Consider the following 20,057-nt stretch of genomic DNA (forward strand, 5'->3'; position numbering starts at 1 on the left):
TTGAAATCAGCTTTATATTTTGACATCTGCTTAGTTTCAAAGCTTTTTTGATATAGAAATAGCCATTGGAAATAAGACAAGAACACAAACGTTTCATAAAATTACCTATAACACTATTATTTTGGCACGATGTGCTATACAGTTTTTGGACTTAAATTTTCTCTATATCTCGAAGGTTCTCGCCTTTTTAGATTATATTTTGTCCCTCACTAAGGCTTGATCCTTCTCGATTAAAAAAATTTCTGTCCCAAAACTTTATAAGACTGCGAACCACAATAACAATGTTATAAATAGTTATTTTCCGAGGCTCATTAAAATGTTCGGACTTCTTCTTAAAACTTATGCTCCTCGCTTTAGGCCCTAAAGTCCTTTGGAAACTTGTTCTTTCCCTTTGCCAGTCTTATGATCCACTTTTTAAATGTTTCCTTAACATAGTCTCAAAGAGTGAATATTAAGAGCGGCACGGTTAGTTTTCATAACGTTTTCAGAATATTTTGCGAAAAAATTAATTAATTTAGAAAAGATGGATTCAACTTTTACTTTCGGCAGAGGACGGTTGATGAAGAAAGTTCTGGAACAGGTTTGAATTTATTTAGCTAATGTGAGAAATATTGGTAAAAAGTTGTAACATCGGAACAGCTTGAAGAAATAGCTTGTAGAGATGGGATTCAAATGATTAGGGAGAATATTATGAGATTTACAAATTATAAAATGATTAAATTGGATTGAACAATGGAGATGATTCATCAAAAAGGACGGACTTGAGAAACAATAAACCTTTCATGGTGTACTGTTAGCTGTATGTAGAAAATGTCTGAAGTTTTGATATGGACAAAATTAAAAAAAGAATAAAAAGGGTTGTAGAATCTTTAAGGACTTTAATTGATGCTATTTAGAACACTGTATAAAAGTAAACACATATTTAGAACAACCTGTATAGAAATGAACCTATTAAGAACACCCTGTATACAATTAAACCTATTTAGAACAACCTGTATAAAAATGAACCTATTAAGAACACCCTGTATACAATTAAACCTATTTAGACTCTTTAAAAAAGTGAACCGGTTAAGAACACCCTGTATACAATTAAACCTATTTAGAACACTCTTTAAAAAAGTGAACCTGTTAAGAACACCCTGTATACAATTAAACCTATTAAGAACACTCTTTAAAAAAGTGAACCTGTTAAGAACACCCTGTATACAATTAAACCTATTAAGAACACGCTTTATAAAAGTGAACCTATTTAGAACACCCTGTATACAAGTAAACCTATTTTAGAACACCCTTTATAAAAGTAAAACTATTTGGAACACCCTGTATTAAAGTAAACCTATTTGGAACATCCTGTATCAAAGTAAACCTATTTGGAACATCCTGTATTAAAGTAAACCTATTTGGAACATCCTGTATTAAAGTAAACCTATTTGGAACACCATGTATTAAATTAAACCTATTTGGAACATCCTGTATTAAAGTAAACACTCTGTATAAAATTTATACTATTTAGAACGAGGACTGCGTGGTAGAATTATCTAAGATTAGAGGAATGATTAAAAATGGCAATTCCTTTCCAGACAGGGAAAAAAATAATTTTTTAAACCACAAATTATATTTTTAAATTCTTTTTTTTTAACGAGACGTTGAATTTAATGATATAAAGATAGCTATGAAGAAATAAGAAGGGGCGTGCTGGTACACATTTTATTTGTGAGGAGAGATTTAATTGTTGAAATGTTTATATTTTAAAGCGATAGCAAATTTTAAACGTGAATTGGTTACTGAAAATATTAAAAGCCGCCTTCTCAATGAAAAATTTATAAGGAAAAAAGTGTAGACAATTCCTTTTTTAATTTCTGTTCAGTAAAGATAGGCAAACTTGAAAATTGCCATAAATTGAAAATTTTATTTGTTGAATCAGTAGTGGGTTTATTGCTTATCACGGCAGGTAATTCTTACTTCAAACTAATAAAATTAGAATTTGATCACAAAAATTGTTTTTTTTTTGTTGAAATGGGTTAATCATGCTTCATGTTAAACTACGTAAACTACTTCTCCCTATTTAATAAATTTGGTCCCAGGGCATATTTAAAGAAATATATCAGGTATAAGTTAGAAAATCATTACCGATATTTCAAGAAAATCATTACTGATATTTCATTATAAAAAAACGAAGAAAACATAAAAATTTCTTAATTTTTCTCAGTACCACTGTTTATCAGAAGATTATTAATTGAACCAGAAGAATATTTATACTCCATTAAAGTTGATGCGGTGAAAAGTCCTGAATCCGTGCTTCTGAAGATCCTGAGATATCGTATAGAAACTTAATTTTTACTTTTTAGCGTAAATTACTTGCAGATGATCCCAAATGTCTGCTGCACACTTTTCCTTGCTAGCATAAGCATACGGATTAGTTAGCAATTAAAGCGTGATCTGAATCCGGAACCGAGAAACGGAAATAATGCGGAAAAAGCGGATCCAGATCTTGAACTCTAATTGAATTAAATTGAATATTCTTAACAAAGATTGATTTTGTTAACTTTAACATTTTTTATTTTTTGTTTTTAATCTTTGAATATTTTTCGTAGTTCTCCGGATACTGTGAAGAAATGGAAGAATGATTTGAAGGAGAATGCCAGTGAATACAGAGAGAATGATGCAACCAATATTTGGAAGGTAAGTATACAATTGGTGATGCTTAGTGTTTTACAAATTTAAAATTTGTTTATTCTAAACATTAGCTTAAACTATGTCAAATTTTAACCCTGAGTGAAGATGTATGCTAAAACGAACCATTAAAACTATCTTTTAAAAAAAATCTTTTTTGGTTTGTTTATTCCTTGTATTTTCTCTTAGGACAACATTTTTTATGCTTTGAAGCAGAATTTTACAAAATATAGTTTGGAATCTGAACATATTTTTGAAGCACGCCTGTTCATAGTCAATAAACTTGAAGTAAAAACAACGAACCAAGTGATTGAACATCAATTTGTTCGATGCATATACTATAATTATATTAGATGGCCCAGCAACAAAATAAAATCATCAATAGGATCTTTTATTTTTATTCGTTTATTCTTATCTTTTTTATTCAAATTCTTATAATTAAAAAAAAAATTCTTTGAGTAAAATTCTATGAGTACAATTTATGAAAGTCACTTCAGATTAACTTGGTCAAATTTAGGAACTGAGACGGACAGAAAAACTGAAGAAAGAGAAGGAGCGTGAGGAGGAGGAGAAGAAGAAGGTAATAAAAATGTCAAAATAAAAAGTAAATCGAGTAACATATCTCATATATATATGTGTATGAATATATATAAATTTATCTATCTGAAAAGTAAAACACATATTATTTTTCCATTTTATTGTTGTTCAAAATGATGTATATATACTAGCTGAAGGGCCTGGGGTTGGCCTTATTAAAATTTTAAAAAAAATTTAGCCAATAACACCTCCGGCCAATAGGTCCAGCCGTTTGGCCGGCTATACGCAACATATATACATATATACGAATGTCTTGTTCTATTATATAGATAATATATATATTTTTTTTATATTTATTATCAGATGGAGGGAAGAAGAGATCCGTATTTGCCTGAATATCAAAGACAAACTAGACGTGGTTCATCTCGACTCCTGGATACCGGTCGGAAGGATAACAGCTGGTTGTATCAGCACCTGGTTCAGTCTTCATCTGGAGGATCCGGAGTAAACCGTCCGGATGGGAGAAAGATTCGTCCTGCGTCAAGCAATGATGTATCACATCTGGATCAATTCCAGTCTGCAGAGGATAGCATATCGGAGAACTCTGTACCGTATACTGGAAGAAAATTGCTGATCAGCAGGCTGGGCTTGGGAAAAAAGCAGGATGGAAAACCTAGGGAAAGACACAATCCCCTGATTTCTCTTTCCGATTCAGAGATAAGGTGTGTACTAAAATATTTGCTCTAACTGATAAATGTCTTCTTTCAGCTAATTCAGTGGCTAGTAACTAACAAGATATGATATGATATGGTGGGAATGGGAACTATGCGAACTATACAGGGAACTATGCGAACTGTATAGGGAGCTAAACGAACTGTAGGGAACTAAACGAACTGTAGGGAACTAAAGGAACTGTAGGGAACTATACGAACTGTAGGGAACTAACCGAAATGTAGGGAACTATACGAACTGTAGGGAACTAACCGAAATGTAGGGAACTATACGAACTGTAGGGAACTAACCGAAATGTAGGGAACTTAAGGGACTGTAGGGAACTATACTTATTGAAGGGAACTTAAGGGACTGGAGGGAACTTAAGGGATTGTAGGGAACTAAAGGGACTGTTGGGAACTAAAGAGACTGTAGAGAACTAAAGGGGCTGTAGGGAACCTAAGGGGCTGTAGGGAACTAAAGGGGCTGTAGGGAACTATACAAACTGTAGGGAACTATTCGAACTGTAGGGAACTAAAGGGACTGTAGGGAACTAAAGGGACTGTAGGGAACTATACGAACTGTAGGGAACTAAAGGGACTGTAGAGAACTAAAAGGGCTGTAGGGAATTAATGGGACTAAAGGGGCTGTAGGGAACTAAAGGGGCTGTATGGAACTAAAGGGACTGTAGAGACTGTAGGGAATTAAAGGGGCTGTAGGGAACTAAAGGGACTGTAGAGAACTAAAGGGACTGTAGGGAACTAAAGGGGCTGTAGGGAACTAAAGGGGCTGTAGGGAACTAAAGGGACTGTAGGGACTGTAAGGAACTAAAGGGGCTGTAGGGAACTAAAGGGACTGTAGAGAACTAAAGGGACTGTAGAGAACTAAAGGGGCTTTAGGGAACTAAAGGGACTCTAGGGAACTAAAGGGGCTGTAGGGAACTAAAGGGGCTGTAGGGAACTAAAGGGACTGTAGGGACTGTAGGGAACTAAAGGGGCTGTAGGGAACTAAAGGGACTGTAGAGAACTAAAGGGACTGTAGGGAACTAAAGGGACTGTACGGAACTAAAGGAGCTGTAGGGAATTAAAGTGACTGAGGGACAAACTGAACCAAAGTGACTAAACCTACCGAAGTGTTAAAACAAACTGAGGGCACTGATTATTAGAACTCAAATGACTGAACGAACGAACCGTAAGAGCTATATTTAAATTATGAAAACTCAGGACTGTATGGATTAATGCATGGACTGAAGGGATTATTGTAGAAAGTGAAGGGATCAAGGAACTGAAGGGATTGTAGGAACTGAAGGGTCTGTGGGATCGAAGGGATTGTAGGAACTGAAGTTGCTGTAAGAACTGTAGGAACTGAAGGGATTGTAAGAATTGAAGGGACTAGGAACTAAAGGACTTATAGGAACTAAAGGGATTGTAGTAATTGAAGGGATTGTATGAACTAAGGAACTGAAGGGGTTGTATGAACTGAAGGGATTGTAGGAACTAAAGGGATTGCAGGAATTGAAGGGATTGTAGGAACTGAAAGGATTGTAGGAACTGAAAGGATTGTAGGAACTGAAGGGATTGTAGGAACTGAAGGGACTGTAGGAACTGAAAGGATTGTTGGAACTGAAAGGATCGTAGGATCTGAGGACTGTAGGAACTGAAGGGGTTATAGGAACTAAAAGGACTGTAGGATTTGAAGGGACTGTAGGAACTGAAGGGGTTGTAGAAACTGAAGGGATTGTAGGAACTGAAGGGGTTGTAGGAACTGAAGGGATTGTAGGAACTGAAGGGACTGTAGGAACTGAAGGGACTGTAGGAACTGAAGGGATTGTAGGAACTGAAGGGATTGTTGGAATTGAAGGGATTGTTGGAACTGAAGGGACTGTAGGAACTGAAAGGATTGTAGGAACTGAAGAGATTGTAGGAACTGAAAGGATTGTTGGAACTGAAGGAATTGTAGGAACTAAAGGGACTGTTGGAACTATAGGGACTGTAGGATTTGAAGAAATGGCTGGACTGAAGTAACTAAGGGGACTGAAGTAACCATGGGGACTGAAGTAACCAAGGGGACTGATGTAACCAAGGGGACTGAAGTAACATAGGGGACTGAAGTAACAAAGGGGACTGAAGTAACAAAGGGGACTGAAGTAACTAAGTGGACTGAAGTAACTAAAGGGACTGAAGCAACAAAGGGGACTGAAGCAACTAAAGGGACTGAAGTAGCTAAGGGGACTGAAGTAACTAAGGGGACTGAAGTAACTAAGGGGACTGAAGTAACTAAGGGGACTGAAGTAACTAAGGGGACTGAAGTAACTATGGGGACTGAAGTAACCAAGGGGACTGAAGTAACCAAGGGGACTAAAGTAATCAAGGGGACTGAAGTAACTAAGGGGACTGAAGTAACTAATGGGGACTGAAGTAACCAAGGGGACTGAAGTAACCAAGGGAAGTAATCAAGGGGACTGAAGTAACTAAGGGGACTGTAGTAACTAAGGGGAATGAAGTAACTAAGGGGACGGAAGTAACTAAGGGGACTGAAGTAACTAAGAGGACCGAAGTAACTAAGGGGACTGTAGTAACTAATGGGACTAAAGTAACCAAGGGGACTGAAGTAACCAAGGGGACTGAAGTAACTAAGGGGACTGTAGTAACTAATGGGGACTGAAGTAACTAAGGGGACTGAAGTAACTAAGGGGACTGAAGTAACTAAGAGGACTGAATTAACTAAGGGGACTGAAGTAATGGGACTAAAGTAACTAAGGGACTGAAGTAACTAAGGGGACTGAAGTAACTAAGAGGACTGAAGTAACTAAGGGGACTGAAGTAACTAAGGGTACTGAAGTAACTAAGGGGACTGAAGTAACTAAGGGGACTAAAGGAACTAAAAGATGTATGATCTAAGGGACCAAAAACTAAAATGGTATGGTAATGAACGGAAGAAAGTGTTCCACAGATATGAACAATATAAATAGCATAAATTAAAAGACGATCATTTTTCTTACACTAATATATTCGATATTCAAATTACTGATGTCTTTTTTTAGTGTTTGTGACCTCGCAGCTGTTGACTCTGATTTCACAAGTGACGGAGACTTAACACAATATTACTCTGCTCAATCTAGTCTGGATAGTCAGATGGAGTTCTAATTTAATAGGAGCAGCATGGTGTCCCAACAAACATGGGAATTGAGAAACCACTTGACTAGTTTTTTATTTCAAATATCTCCGTCAATTTTGAAGGTGAAAAAATGTTAGACCACCAGAGGCGTATTTAAGGGGGGGGCTATGGGGGCTAAGCCCCCCCCTGGACTAGTGAAATCTATTGATTTCAGGGGGTTTTCAGGCCCCAACGGGTGCTGAGCCCCCCCTGGAAACAGAAAAAAAAAATTAAGCCCCCCTGGACAAATTCCTGAATCCCTGTAGACCACATTTCGAAAATCATGAGACAACTGGTTTTAGGTGTTAAATGTATTAACTGTGATACTACAAATTATGTTTACGAAATAATCCAGCTTGGAACAAATACGATAAAAAGTCGTCGTTTAATTCACATGTTTAATGGGACACCCTATACAACAATTCTTTGAAAACAAACTGGAAATAGTGGTTTCTTTTGATCGGATGAACGGGTGCCATAATTATCAAATAGTTAATCAGGTTCTATGGAATCTATGGAAACAGAAGAACTAAAGGCTCAATATAGATTTAGGTCGAAGAACCCTAAGTCCTTAAGTTTCCTCTGGGTCGGATGAGTGGGTTTCTGTATATCATTGTTGCAATCTCTCCGGCTTTTGTCGTCTTCAATACAGTGTAAAGTGTACATTTGCACGTGTTGAACCCAACAACCCAATACTGCTTTAAGCTCAGCAACCATGTAGTTTCGGTCTAATATGTTCTAAATCTAATCCTGTATTATTTTGCTACCATGTTATTGCTGTTGCTGTTTGCCAATGTCATCACAAATTTGTTGTGAATGTATTCCTGAGTTTAGTCTTCAACAAAATTGTACGAGTTTTTAGTACCTGGAGATCCAACAAAATTAAACGATTATGTTTCATGGATATATTCAGCATATTGTTGTAATTGCCTCTTCTTTCGTCCATTAAATGAATATAACCCTGATCTAAGATTCAATACATTAGTTATTAGTAAATAGGTCCGTTCCCTCGAGGAATAATCAGCTAAATTTAATTGTGATCCAGTGATCAACCGAAATATTATGTATTGTATTTTCGTGCTGTCGTTATATGCCTCTCTGAGTTCTAGATTTCTAGTTCATAGTTTATAATTTCAGATAAAAATGGGTGAAACTCCAATGAAAGAAAAGAAAAAGAAGTCTAAGGACAAAAGTATTGGAGAATTGCAGGTATTATCTCACTATTTTTATATTTTTTTGGGGGGGAAAGAAAGCTTTACGTTAATTTGAAAGTTTTGAAACACAAATTAAACACTTTTTCTTTTCTAGTGTTAACCAACTCTAGTTAATCTTGGTTTAATCTATCCTTGGTAATTTCCTAGTATACGATTTTTGGACCCCCCCAGGCCCCCCCCCCCTCCTATCAATTTTGTACATGGGTGCGACAGGAAGTTTCTTAACTTAACCTAACCCGTGGCCGCAGCGCTCGGCCCCCTAGCCCATCCTAGCCGCAGCGCTCGGCCCAGAAAGTGTCTTAACTAACCTAACCCGTGGTCGCAGCGCTCGGCCCCCTAGCCCATCCTAGCCGCAGCGCTCGGCCCAGAAAGTATCTTAACCTAACCTAACCCTAAATAACAAAAAAATAAATAATAATAAATTTGCTGAAAAATAAATGGTCATGTACAAAATTGATAGGAGGGGGGGGGGGGTCCAAAAATCGTATACTAGGACAGACCCCTATCCTTTTATTGTTTCTCCTCTATTCATTCTTAACCAAAAATAGTTGTTTTGGCAAATTAAGAAAATTAAATTCGAAACCGTTTTTGGATTTCATTCCTGCAGCCGCCTTAGGTACTTAAAAGTTAATTTTTAAGGAGAATTATGCAGTCTTTCTTTATTACCCACATTCCCAGCGTCCCTAAAATTTCTTCACATCCCTCGTTTCCCTTCACCTTTCTACCCTTCACCCTTCACATCCCTATACTTCTCTCTTGGCATCCATACACACACATTTCCTCACAACTCTGCACTTCTCACTTCACATCCCTACACTTCTCCCTTAACATCTCTACATTTCTCCATTCACATCCCTACACTTCTCCCTTCACATCCCTACACTCCCATCCCATCCCTACACTCTGCCCATCACATTCTTACACTTTCCCTTCACATATTTACACTTCTCCCTTCACATCCCTACACTTCCCCCTTCACGTCCCTATTCTTCTCCCTTCACATCCCTACACTTCTCCCTTCACACCCATACACTCTATTCACATCCCTACACTCTATTCACATCCCTACACTCCCTTCACATCCCTACCCTCCGCCCATCACATTCTTACACTTTCCCTTCACATCTTTACATTTCTCCCTTCACATCCCTACACTTCTCCCTTCAAGTCCCTATTCTTCTCCCTTCACATCCCTATTCTTCTCCCTTCACATCCCTACACTTCATTCACATCCCTAAACTTATCCCTTCACATCCCCACACTCCCTTTCCATCCCTACACTCCGCCCGTCACATTCTTACACTTTCCCTTCACATCTTTACACTTCTCCCTTCACATCCCTGCTCTTCTCATCCCACCACCTTTCCCATCCCTACACTAATCACTTCAAATATCTTTCCCTTCACATCCCTACACTAATCACTTCAAATATCTTTCCCTTCACATCCCTACACTAATCACTTCAAATATCTTTCCCTTCACATCCCTACACTAATCACTTCAAATATCTTTCCCTTCACATCCCTACACTAATCACTTCAAATATCTTTCCCTTCACATCCCTACACTAATCACTTCAAATATCTTTCCCTTCACATCCCTACACTAATCACTTCAAATATCTTTCCCTTCACATCCCTACACTAATCACTTCAAATATCTTTCCCTTCACATCCCTACACTAATCACTTCAAATATCTTTCCCTTCACATCTCTACACTAATCACTTCAAATATCTTTCCCTTCACATCCCAACACTAATCACTTCAAATATCTTTTGACATCTCTCTGCTTTTTCCTCAATGTCCCACACTTCTTTCCAGGGGGGGGGAGGGGGCAAAAATGGGAGCTTTCATTGGGTTTGGGGAAAAGAATGAAAAAAAGGAAAAAGGGGAAGGGAAGGGGAAAGGAAAGAGGGAAGAGAAAGGGGGAAAGAGGAAAGAGAAAGGGGGAAAGAGGAAAGAGAAAGGGGGAAAGAGGAAAGAGAAAGGGGTAACAGGGAAGGGTAACAAGGGAAAAGGGGCAATAGGGAAGGGAAAAAGGTGCAAAAGGTTTTGAAGTTGCTGATTTGGAGGAAAAATATTATTCTGAAAGTGTGTTTGGGGGGGAATACGAGTCTCGCAACTGATATACACCCCTGCAGTTCTTTCTTCACATCCCTATACACATATCTTCACAAATCTATAATTTTTCCTTCACATCGCTTTGCTTAACTCCTCACTTATTTACACTTTTTCTTTTGCATACCCTCACTTCTCCAAGGGTCACATTCCTCCATTTCTCGTTTGACCGCTCTGCACTTCTCCCTTCAAATCATGTCCCTTCTTCATTCCCCTCGTCTCCCTTCATAACCTTCTGTTCTCCCTTTTAAACACTCTTGTTCTCCCTTCTCGATTCTTTTAATTCCTTTAGTCCTCTATTTGTATCAATTAAATCCTCCACATCCCTATGTTGTTTCCCTACCGTTACTTTCACTTCACCCTTCACATTCCCGAACCCTCCTCCAAATTAAACTTGTAACTGCAGTTTTAAGTCACGGAAAACTTTTGAACTTTTCATTTGATTATAATATTCTATTTTAGTCTGAGAACAGTTTCACAGTTGAACCCTCCTCCAAACCAGTCCCCAAACTCGACACATCTGAATGGCCTCTTCTTCTCAAAAATTTCGACAAGCTGAATGTGAGAACCAACCATTACACACCTCTTCCCCATGGTGCTTCGCCCCTGAAGCGAGATATCGTAAACTATGTTAAATCCGGTTTTATTTGTTTGGATAAACCTGCAAACCCCAGTTCCCACGAGGTTGTTGCCTGGATTAAAAGGATTCTCCGAGTAGATAAAACTGGACACTCTGGAACCTTGGACCCTAAAGTTACAGGATGTCTTGTTGTTTGCATCGACAGGGCTACTCGTCTGGTCAAGTCCCAGCAGAGCGCGGGCAAGGAGTACACATGCATCTACAGGCTTCACGACTCCATCCCGGTCAAGAGGATAAAGCAGGAGTTGGAGAAGTTGAAAGGTGCGCTTTTCCAACGTCCCCCTCTAATATCAGCTGTCAAACGTCAACTGAGAGTGAGAACAGTTTACGAGATGAAACATATTGAGCACGACCCGGAGCGGAATATGGGAATATTCTGGGTTTCTGTGGAATCTGGATTCTACGCAAGAACGATCTGCGTTCATCTTGGTCTCATGTTGGGCTGCGGAGGTCAAATGCAAGAGTTGAGAAGACCTAGATCAGGTATTATGACTGAGAAGGATTGTTCCACTATGCATGATATCCTTGACGCACAGTGGCTGTATGATAACCACAAGGACGAGTCCTACCTCAGACGTGTTATTCGTCCCCTGGAAGCACTACTGACAGGACACAAGAGGATTATCATGAAAGACAGCGCCGTGAATGCCATTTGCTACGGAGCCAAGATCCTACTTCCTGGTGTTCTCCGCTACGAGGACGGTATTGAGATCAACGAAGAGATTGTTGTCTGTACAACCAAGGGTGAAGCGATCTGTCTCGGTATTGCCCAGATGACCACTGCCACAATGGCAAGCTGTGATCACGGGATCGTTGCCAAGATTAAGAGGGTTGTGATGGAACGTGATCTGTATCCAAAGAAGTGGGGACTTGGACCTAAGGCTACTATCAAGAAAGGTATGATCAAAGAGGGTTTACTGGATAAATATGGGAAACCTAATGAGAACACTCCCAAGGGCTGGAAGTCAAGCTATGTTGACTACAACGTGAAGGGGGAGAACGGAGTAGGGGCACCAGAAGTCAAGGTTGAGAAGGAAGACAGGAAGAGGAAGCACAGTGAGCAGTCCGTCGAGGAACCGGTAGTCAGCGACGAGGCCAAGAAGGAGAAGAAGAAAAAGAAGAAAGACAAGAAGTCTAAGGAGAATGGAGATGAAACTCTGAACAATACCGCAGATACGACCATGGATGTAAGTGAAATTCTTATATTAATAAGTTCCAAGACTAAATTTTTTAGTTTGGACAAATGGTATCTGAGGTTTGAGAAAAGACCGAATTCGTGTTTTTAGTAATGTATTTCATATCACCCCTAAATTAAAATGGTTTTTAATCGTTCTTAAAATATTTTTGATCTTGTAATAAATTAAATATTTTGTTCAGGTTTCCCAGAACGGCGACGGATCTGATTCTGAGAAGAAAAAGAAGAAGAAGAAGAAAAAGAAGGAGAACGATGAATAGTCCTGAGTATATACATACAGTAACTATATTCTATATGATCGGTTTCACACGCCTGTTATCTCGCATTTTTTTGCCAGAATAAATACCAACAATTAACCCCTGTAGTTTTACATGATTTATAGGCTAACATTGTTGGAACATTTTTTCAGAATACACAATGTCGTCGTTTAAAAATGCTATGAAGAGTCAGAAAACTCATAGAGAACGTCATCAACCAGAAAGTCGAAGTAATCTGGGGCTACTGGAGAAAAAGAAGGATTATAAACTCCGTGCTCAGGACTTTAATCAGAAGAAGAAAACCCTTCAACAGTTGCGAAAGAAAGCTTTGGATAAAAACCCGGATGAGTTCTATTATCACATGATAAATTCCAAGACGGTGGACGGAGTTCATCATGAGAAGGGGAAGGAATCACAGTTGTCCGTTGAGCAGATTGCGCTCATGCAAACTCAGGATTTAAATTATATCCTGAGCAAGAGAACTTCGGAGAAACGGAAACTTGATAAATTACAGTCTCATCTTCATCTGATCAGTGCTGGAGATAAACCTTGTAATACACACACTATATTTGTGGACTCGGAGCAGGAGAAAGCAAACCTGAATATTGCCCAATACCTGGAAACGCACCCTGCTCTTCTTGGCAGAACACACAACAGACCTAGACTGTCAGACCTCAAGAATGGGAAATTTAAGCCTACAGATCCTGAGAAGGTGTGATTTTAGTTATGTTTAGGAATGTCATGAGTTCATTTGGTTTGATAAGTCATTGTTAATTTTTTTTGTGATAATCTGAATTGAGGGTAGGGGGAAGATTGCGACGAAATCGATGTTGCCACGACGCATATAATGTTCTTGGTTATTGACCAAGGCGTAAAGTGAATATAAGTCGACAGAATACTCTAAAGAAATCAGTCTAATTTTATATAAACTAGAAATGAACTTGGTTGATTTCTTCCGTGTTTTTGGAGTTATTTACTGTTTCTTTTTTTAGTCAAAAGTTAAAATTCTGCGCCTTTACATTCTTCGAAATGTGTAATCTACAATCAAATTTTTAGTCTTTACCCCGTCAATCTGTGTGTTGGCGATTTAATTAGCGAAAAATGTTACGGGGTCGACAATTTCATGATAAATTGGTCTTTCCCTCTTCAGTGTTATTTATCCAATATATTCAATTAATGTTTTTTGCCTGAATTTGTGAGAATAAAGATTTTTTGGGATAAAAAGTTCAATTGCCCCCCCCCCCCCTCCAAAAAAAATGTTACCTTTATAATCTTTTGGCATTGCTTAGGATCCGGATCCGCAAAAATATTCGAATCAAAGGGTAAAACACGACAAAAAACTGAGAAAAAAATTTGCTTCCGAAACTTGATAAAATAAATATCTCTAAGATTCATCAATTTTTAATATAGAAATTCTAAAAATCGGTGAATCTTAAGGAAATGTTCATGACCTGGATCGGGATCCAGTTTTTCAGTAAGCATCCACATCAAAATCAAATGGATCCTAAGCACTGTCTGAGTTTTTGGCTAATGTTAACACGTATATATTTGTTTATTTTTGTAGCTGCATTGGTGAGAATTGAATCTTAATCTTAATAGTTTTCATTGTTCAGAACAAAAAAAGAATTTCTTGAATTGGTATTAATTTTCCAGATATTGATTATTTCTATTTTTTTAGATGAAGTTGATCCGACGTGAGACGGCTAAAGCGTACAAGGAGTTGGAGCAGAGAATGGATAGAGAGGAGAAACTATCTGTTCTTCAACGCAAGATGGAGCTGAGAGCTCTTCTCCGCGGAGGGAAAAATAAACCATTAAAGGTTTTGAAGGAGGAAACCAAAACCTCTGCACCTGTTTATGTCTGGGCAAAAGAGCGAAAAAGATGAGATATTTGTGAATAGTTAAGATTTATCCAATTTTATAAAAAAAAATATACATTAATTTGTTGCAGGAATCTGAGCTTCAATTATTTTGTAGAATTTGAATAATATTTGTTGAGTTTTGAGAACAGACTACTATTTCCTGGCTCTAAACTTGAATAAGATTTGTTGACTTTTTAGAACACAGACTACTATTTCCTGGCTCTAAATTTGAATAAGACTTGTTGACTGTTGAGAACACAGACTACTATTTCCTGGCTCTAAATTTGAATAAGATTTGTTGACTGTTGAGAACACAGACTACTATTTCCTGGCTCCAAACTTGAATAAGATTTGTTGACTGTTGAGAACACAGACTACTATTTCCTGGCTCTAAACTTGAATAAGATTTGTTGACTTTTTAGAACACAGACTACTATTTACTGGCTCTAAATTTGAAAAAGATTTGTTGACTGTTGAGAACACAGACTACTATTTCCTAGCTCTAAAATTGTGAAAGGTTGTTTTAAATCCGCGGAATTATTAACCTATCGTATTATAAATATTGCTAACTATTTTCTTTACTTTTAGAATTTGAAAAGATTTGTTGACTTTTGAGAACACAACCTACTAGTTCCTTGATCTGAACTTGTGAATGGTTGTTCCTTAAACCCGCGGAATTATTAATACTGTATGGTGATATGTAGAAATATTACTAATTATTTTGTTTGAAAAACCTGTTAGAGGGTGTATATTTTCTTGAAAAATAGTTTCCTCATTCGAAAACATATATAGGGTGTGGTGTATTAGCAGTATGTAAATAAATTCTATGGTCGAAAAGGATGAATAAACTTGTCTTTTGATATATATATTTAAGGTGTTATTTGTGGGGGTGGTGAGGTTGGCTAGCTCCCCTGTGTCGAAAATGTTTTCATATTGAAAGTACTGTTTAAAGAGTTTGAAGTCCGATACTTGTCAAATCGTCAAATGTGTGTGCGAAGCGGAAAAAAATCTCAAGGGTTTAATTTTCCCAATTTTGATGGTATTTTCTAAAAATAATTGTACTTTCTGTAGTAATATTTGTTCATACGATAACATTGATACGATATTGATATTCTCTATTCTGACAATTAGTAGGTTGTCTCTGATACAGGTTGTCCCACGAAACATGACAATAGCAAGACGACTTGAAAGTCGTCTTTGATATTTTATTTGTGTCATTTAGTCTTCTATCTACTTTAACATGCATGATTCTTGAAACAATAATCACATAATTCTCCTAGCCCTGGCATTTCCAAAAAGTGGTCTGCGTTTTTTGTGCTTTCAATATTACCGGAGATATAAAGAGTTTGGTTCAGATTTCAATTTTGTTAAATAAAAGCGAAATTGTTCATATCTCGGGCAATATTGAAAACACAAAAAATGCAGACCACATTTTGGAAATGGCAGGACTAGGGGAGTTTTGTGATTACTATCTCTAGAAATTTACTTCTAAAATTAGGTTGACAAATAAATGCAGCAAATTTTATCAAAAATCAAGACGATATTCAAGTCGTCTTGCATACTGTCATGTTTCGTGGGACAACCTGTATCTTAAATATTTTTCGGCATTCTTTCGGATATTACGTATGTATATGTGATAATTAAATCAAGAATTTTACTAAATCGATTGTATGCGGCAAGTTAATTAAAGACCTAAGACAACCTTCAAGCGTCTTATCAATATCAAGAACTAAACATTTAACTACACGAGTTTCAGGGGAAATAAATTAAAACATTGCAACCTTCCTTTAGCAAGTATTGACGCGGCAAGCGATCTTTTTATTTCGCGGTTTTCGGTTTACGACATGGGATTATTAAGATAATTTGGTAACACTTTTTGTCGCTTATTTTAACAAGAGCATTAAGAGTAATTTTGACAGGTTTTGAATGTTGACAGTACATGATAAAATGATCGTTTAACAAAATAATACTTTCAAATCTGAATATACAGAGTTATCGGCTACAAAGCTAAGGATGAAACTTCAAAGGCTACTTAAAACTCATTAGATATAACAGGCTGAAGGTTGCATTTAGGTTGCTGTTTTAAATTTTTTTCTGTGGCAGTTTCCTTTTATACGAGTTTTTGACCCCTCCCCGCCTCCCCCCTCCCCTCAAATTTGTACATGGATCTTAAATGTAAGACGTGGACATAATTGACGATGTGGGCCCGGCTCCCTAGCCGCGGGGCTCGACCCCCCTAGCCTGTCCTAGCCTCAGCGCTCCACCCCTAGTCTGTTCTAGCCTCAGCTCTCGGCCCAGAAAGTGTCTTAACCTAACCTAACCCTAATTAAATACTAATTTTATTGTAAATTGTTGAAAAAGTAATCATGTACAAAATCGATAGGAGTGAGGATGGGGGGAGCAATAATCGTAAACTAGGACAGACCCTTTTCCGAATAGTTTTTTTTTAAAAATATTTGACAAAGAAAGAAACATACTTACAATTCCAGGGAACTATGGATTTAAGAAACAAGACTGAATGATTTCCATATATATAAAGTTGTCTCTGAAGTCTCATCTTTTGTGGATAATCCTGTAGTTCTAACTAACGATTCAATTCTTACAATTGTCCAGTTTTAACATCCTGCTAGTATCAAATATCTTCAATACATTCTTATTTCGAACACTGTCACTGAATTGGATTCAACCGTCCTTTTTTTACGGGCCCTTTTTTAACTATTCCGACCCTGACCATAGACGTTCTAATGTAGTTCAAGGAACCACTACTACAGCTGCGTTCCGGTTGGAAGAATAGACCATCTGTCGAATGTTGGCGGCTGTCAACGCTTAATGGTATCTGCTCCCAAATCAAACAGTTAAAGCATTGCATGAATGGATACAAGTAAATAACTAAGACAGGGAGGCCGTGATTGACAAAGAAAATCCATTTACAAAGTGGTCTTTGAAATTTAGTTCCTCTAAGTTTTTTTGGCTACCGTTGATTTCACAGAGAGACTTAATTTTTTAAATCGACCTTAGAATGGTTCAATCTTTTATGCACACTCATTTTTATTTTCTGAAGCCAATTTTTTCAGATATAAAATGGCAGAAGAAGGATCAGATTTACCTTATAGGGCGGAATACGCCAAGTCAGGACGCGCCAAATGCAAGGGCTGTAAGGCGGAAGTGCCTAAAGGGGATTGTAGGTTAGCTTCAATGACCCAGGTATGTCACTTTTAAATATTCTGGGGAAGAGAAAGGGGGGTTTTCAAACTCATCTATAAAAAATTAAATATTCATGATTTATGATGATTTTTTTAAGTGATTCTTGGTTAAATTTTATTACAAAATTGTAAAAATAATCAGATGAAAGCAGTTGCTGGTTTTTTAAGATCTCTATTTTTCTTAAAATTTACATTTTCTTGTTCTTGTTTTGCATCATTCACTATATGTCTGCCATTTCTAAAAATATTAATTCAACATTTGTTTAGTCTGCGTTCTTTGATGGTAAACAGGCAAACTGGTTTCATCTCACATGTTTCTTTGGTAGAAACAGGCCCCAGGTAAACAATTATTTCTAAAATCATCTTTGAAACCAGCCAAATTATAATCGTGTTCGAAATTCTTTCTTTCATCTACAGACTCATGATTTGGAACTGGTACAATCAAATGATTGTACCACATGCTCAACTAAGAGTTCAGTGTGTAATGCAACAATTTGCAGTACTCTGACCGAAGAAATAGTGGGTTTTAGTTGAGAGTGACAAGAACACGATTTTGAAGTTCAACTGTTATTTCCAAATTACAATATGACGTTCTGGATATTAATAATATAATATTTTAAAACAATTTCCCCCAAAATCAAAATATTATATCATCTGACATTCCATATTATTTTAGGCTGTTGGAGAATTCGCTCATTTTGAGCAGTTGAGATGGGAGGACCAGGAGAAAATTAGGAAGAGGATTGAGGACAAAACAGGAGCAGGTTAGAGTGGGGCGTTCATAACTAGGTTAGAACAGAAGAAAGGATATCAAGATATGGGAATATTCGGACAGAACAGTCCTATAGTTTAAGAAAGAAATGAATGATCATTTATCACTTATGATCATTGATCATGTATGATCATTGATCATGTATAATCATTGATCATGTATGATCATTGATCATGTATGATCATTGATCATGTATGATCATTGATCTTGTATGATCATTGATCATGCATGATCATGTATAATCATGTATGATGAAGGAGAAGATCCTAAATAAAAGTAGACTGCTTAGGAAGAGAAGAATTGAGGTCCAATAAATAATTATTTAATGATAAATTTAGTTGATATTCCCACTGGTGGGAAGGGTAAAGGGAAGAAAGGGAAGGGAAGAGGAGATATGGAGATGGTTGAGGGAACTATCATCAAGGACTTCAGGACAGAATATGCTAAATCTGGAGCTGCTAAGTGTCGAACCTGCGAGGAGAAAATACCCAAGGTTTGTTTTTAGATTTGCAAATATTATTTCCCCAAATCTTTATAATTTGACAATGCAACTTATAGTAAGGTTTAAATTAATAGATTAATAAAAAACGACCACAGAGCAAAGATTGAATTTATTATTTAATAATGACCTGATGTCGAAGATCAATATATCATGATCTCAGGGTGATGTTAGAATTGCAAAGAAAGATTTCGAGGATGAGAGAGCAAAGATGTATGGTCCGATGGACAGGTGATGAACAATCAAAACCCAAAATTTAAAAAATATGTTTAAACTTTTTAAATTTAAGTGTTCTGAAAGGGACTGTTAACTTAATTCTAAGTGACCCTCCATTTTAAGAAATAGTGGCATGTCCCGATTCAAAATGGTTTACTTTTAACTGTGGAGATAAAAATATCTTTGTTTTCCTGCCTGAAAATGGAGAATTTTTTTATAAAAGAGAAATATGGATTTATGCAGCAAAGAAAATTAGAGAATTTGATAGAATCTAACACTTTAATTCTTTAATAGATGAAATCTGCCCCAATGTTGCCTTTTACTGAAAGCTGTTAACAGCCTCTTTCTGTTTAACTTTCTTGTGAAAATAATATAGAATTAAAAAAAATCATCTAAATATTATCTTACTCATTTATCTTTAGTTTTGACCTAGTTCTGGAAAGACACACCACTGGTCCAAAAAAAATATTTCTACTTCTAGATGGCACCATGCTAAGTGTTTCTCTGAGAACCGAGAAACCTTGGAATACTTCGCGTCCGCCGACCAGCTCATAGGACTCAAGACTTTGAAGAAAGAAGATCAGGTAGGAGAGACATATTTCAAGTCCCGGATGTGCGACACATTTTTAAGGAAGCATAGGGCTAAAAAAGCTCAAATACCAAATTTAAGCAATTTAAAATAGTTTACCAAAATGAACCAATCCATTTTACTGGTTTTTTTTGGTATTACTAAAAATGGGATTTCACCAGTAAAGGTTCCAATCTTTTAATTTGATATTATTTCCAATAAATATTTTATTTGAAGTCCGTTTAGGTCCGTATACGAAATTGTAAAACTGGGGAACATGCTTTAACGGCCTTTTCCCAAGCGGTAACTTCCCAAGGGTAATTTCCCAAGTGGCAACTTCCTAAATGTGCAATTTCCCAAGCGGCAGTTTCCCAAGTCTTATTTAGTCGCAGCGCTCTGCCACTTTATGTGTTTATTTTCCGCAATGCTATGCCC

At 37.1% G+C, this 20,057-nt stretch overlaps 4 protein-coding genes across 5 annotated transcripts in view; all 4 read left to right on the top strand.

Moving 5' to 3' along the window:
• The first annotated feature begins 174 nt into the window (after positions 1-174).
• On the top strand, positions 175-8,215 carry LOC111710968 (uncharacterized). Of its 2 annotated transcripts, none has more exons than XM_023485175.1 (7): positions 175-580; positions 1,514-1,584; positions 1,925-1,951; positions 2,595-2,682; positions 3,191-3,253; positions 3,574-3,932; positions 6,965-8,215. In XM_023485175.1, exons 1-7 carry the CDS (start codon positions 524-526, stop codon positions 7,065-7,067), a joined length of 768 nt encoding a protein of 255 aa, XP_023340943.1. In that variant the 5' UTR covers positions 175-523; the 3' UTR covers positions 7,068-8,215. The 2 variants fall into 2 exon arrangements, with proteins under 2 accessions (XP_023340943.1, XP_023340944.1); XM_023485176.1 differs by having other exon boundaries at positions 1,928-1,951.
• Positions 8,202-12,602, top strand: LOC111710967 (H/ACA ribonucleoprotein complex subunit 4). The gene is made up of 3 exons (XM_023485174.1): positions 8,202-8,286; positions 10,874-12,238; positions 12,429-12,602. Exons 1-3 carry the CDS (start codon positions 8,221-8,223, stop codon positions 12,504-12,506), a joined length of 1,509 nt encoding a protein of 502 aa, XP_023340942.1. The 5' UTR covers positions 8,202-8,220; the 3' UTR covers positions 12,507-12,602.
• Positions 12,603-12,637: 35 nt separating this feature from the next.
• Positions 12,638-14,456, top strand: LOC111710969 (probable U3 small nucleolar RNA-associated protein 11). The gene is made up of 2 exons (XM_023485177.1): positions 12,638-13,215; positions 14,182-14,456. The coding sequence occupies exons 1-2, from the start codon at positions 12,664-12,666 to the stop codon at positions 14,386-14,388; spliced, it is 759 nt and encodes a 252-aa protein (XP_023340945.1). The 5' UTR covers positions 12,638-12,663; the 3' UTR covers positions 14,389-14,456.
• Positions 14,457-17,438: 2,982 nt separating this feature from the next.
• Positions 17,439-20,057, top strand: part of LOC111710988 (poly [ADP-ribose] polymerase 1) — a 30,408-nt gene continuing 27,789 nt past the window's right edge. The window contains exons 1-6 of the mRNA XM_023485199.1: positions 17,439-17,568; positions 17,835-17,906; positions 18,244-18,331; positions 18,678-18,832; positions 19,002-19,069; positions 19,536-19,638. Of these exons, the coding sequence (XP_023340967.1) occupies positions 17,446-17,568; positions 17,835-17,906; positions 18,244-18,331; positions 18,678-18,832; positions 19,002-19,069; positions 19,536-19,638 (609 nt within the window). The 5' untranslated portion in view covers positions 17,439-17,445. The remainder of the gene's footprint in view (positions 17,569-17,834; positions 17,907-18,243; positions 18,332-18,677; positions 18,833-19,001; positions 19,070-19,535; positions 19,639-20,057) is intronic.

This window comes from Eurytemora carolleeae, unplaced genomic scaffold (assembly GCF_000591075.1).
Source record: "Eurytemora carolleeae unplaced genomic scaffold, Eaff_2.0 scaffold610, whole genome shotgun sequence".
In the NCBI taxonomy this organism is placed as follows: Eukaryota; Metazoa; Arthropoda; class Copepoda; order Calanoida; family Temoridae; genus Eurytemora; species Eurytemora carolleeae.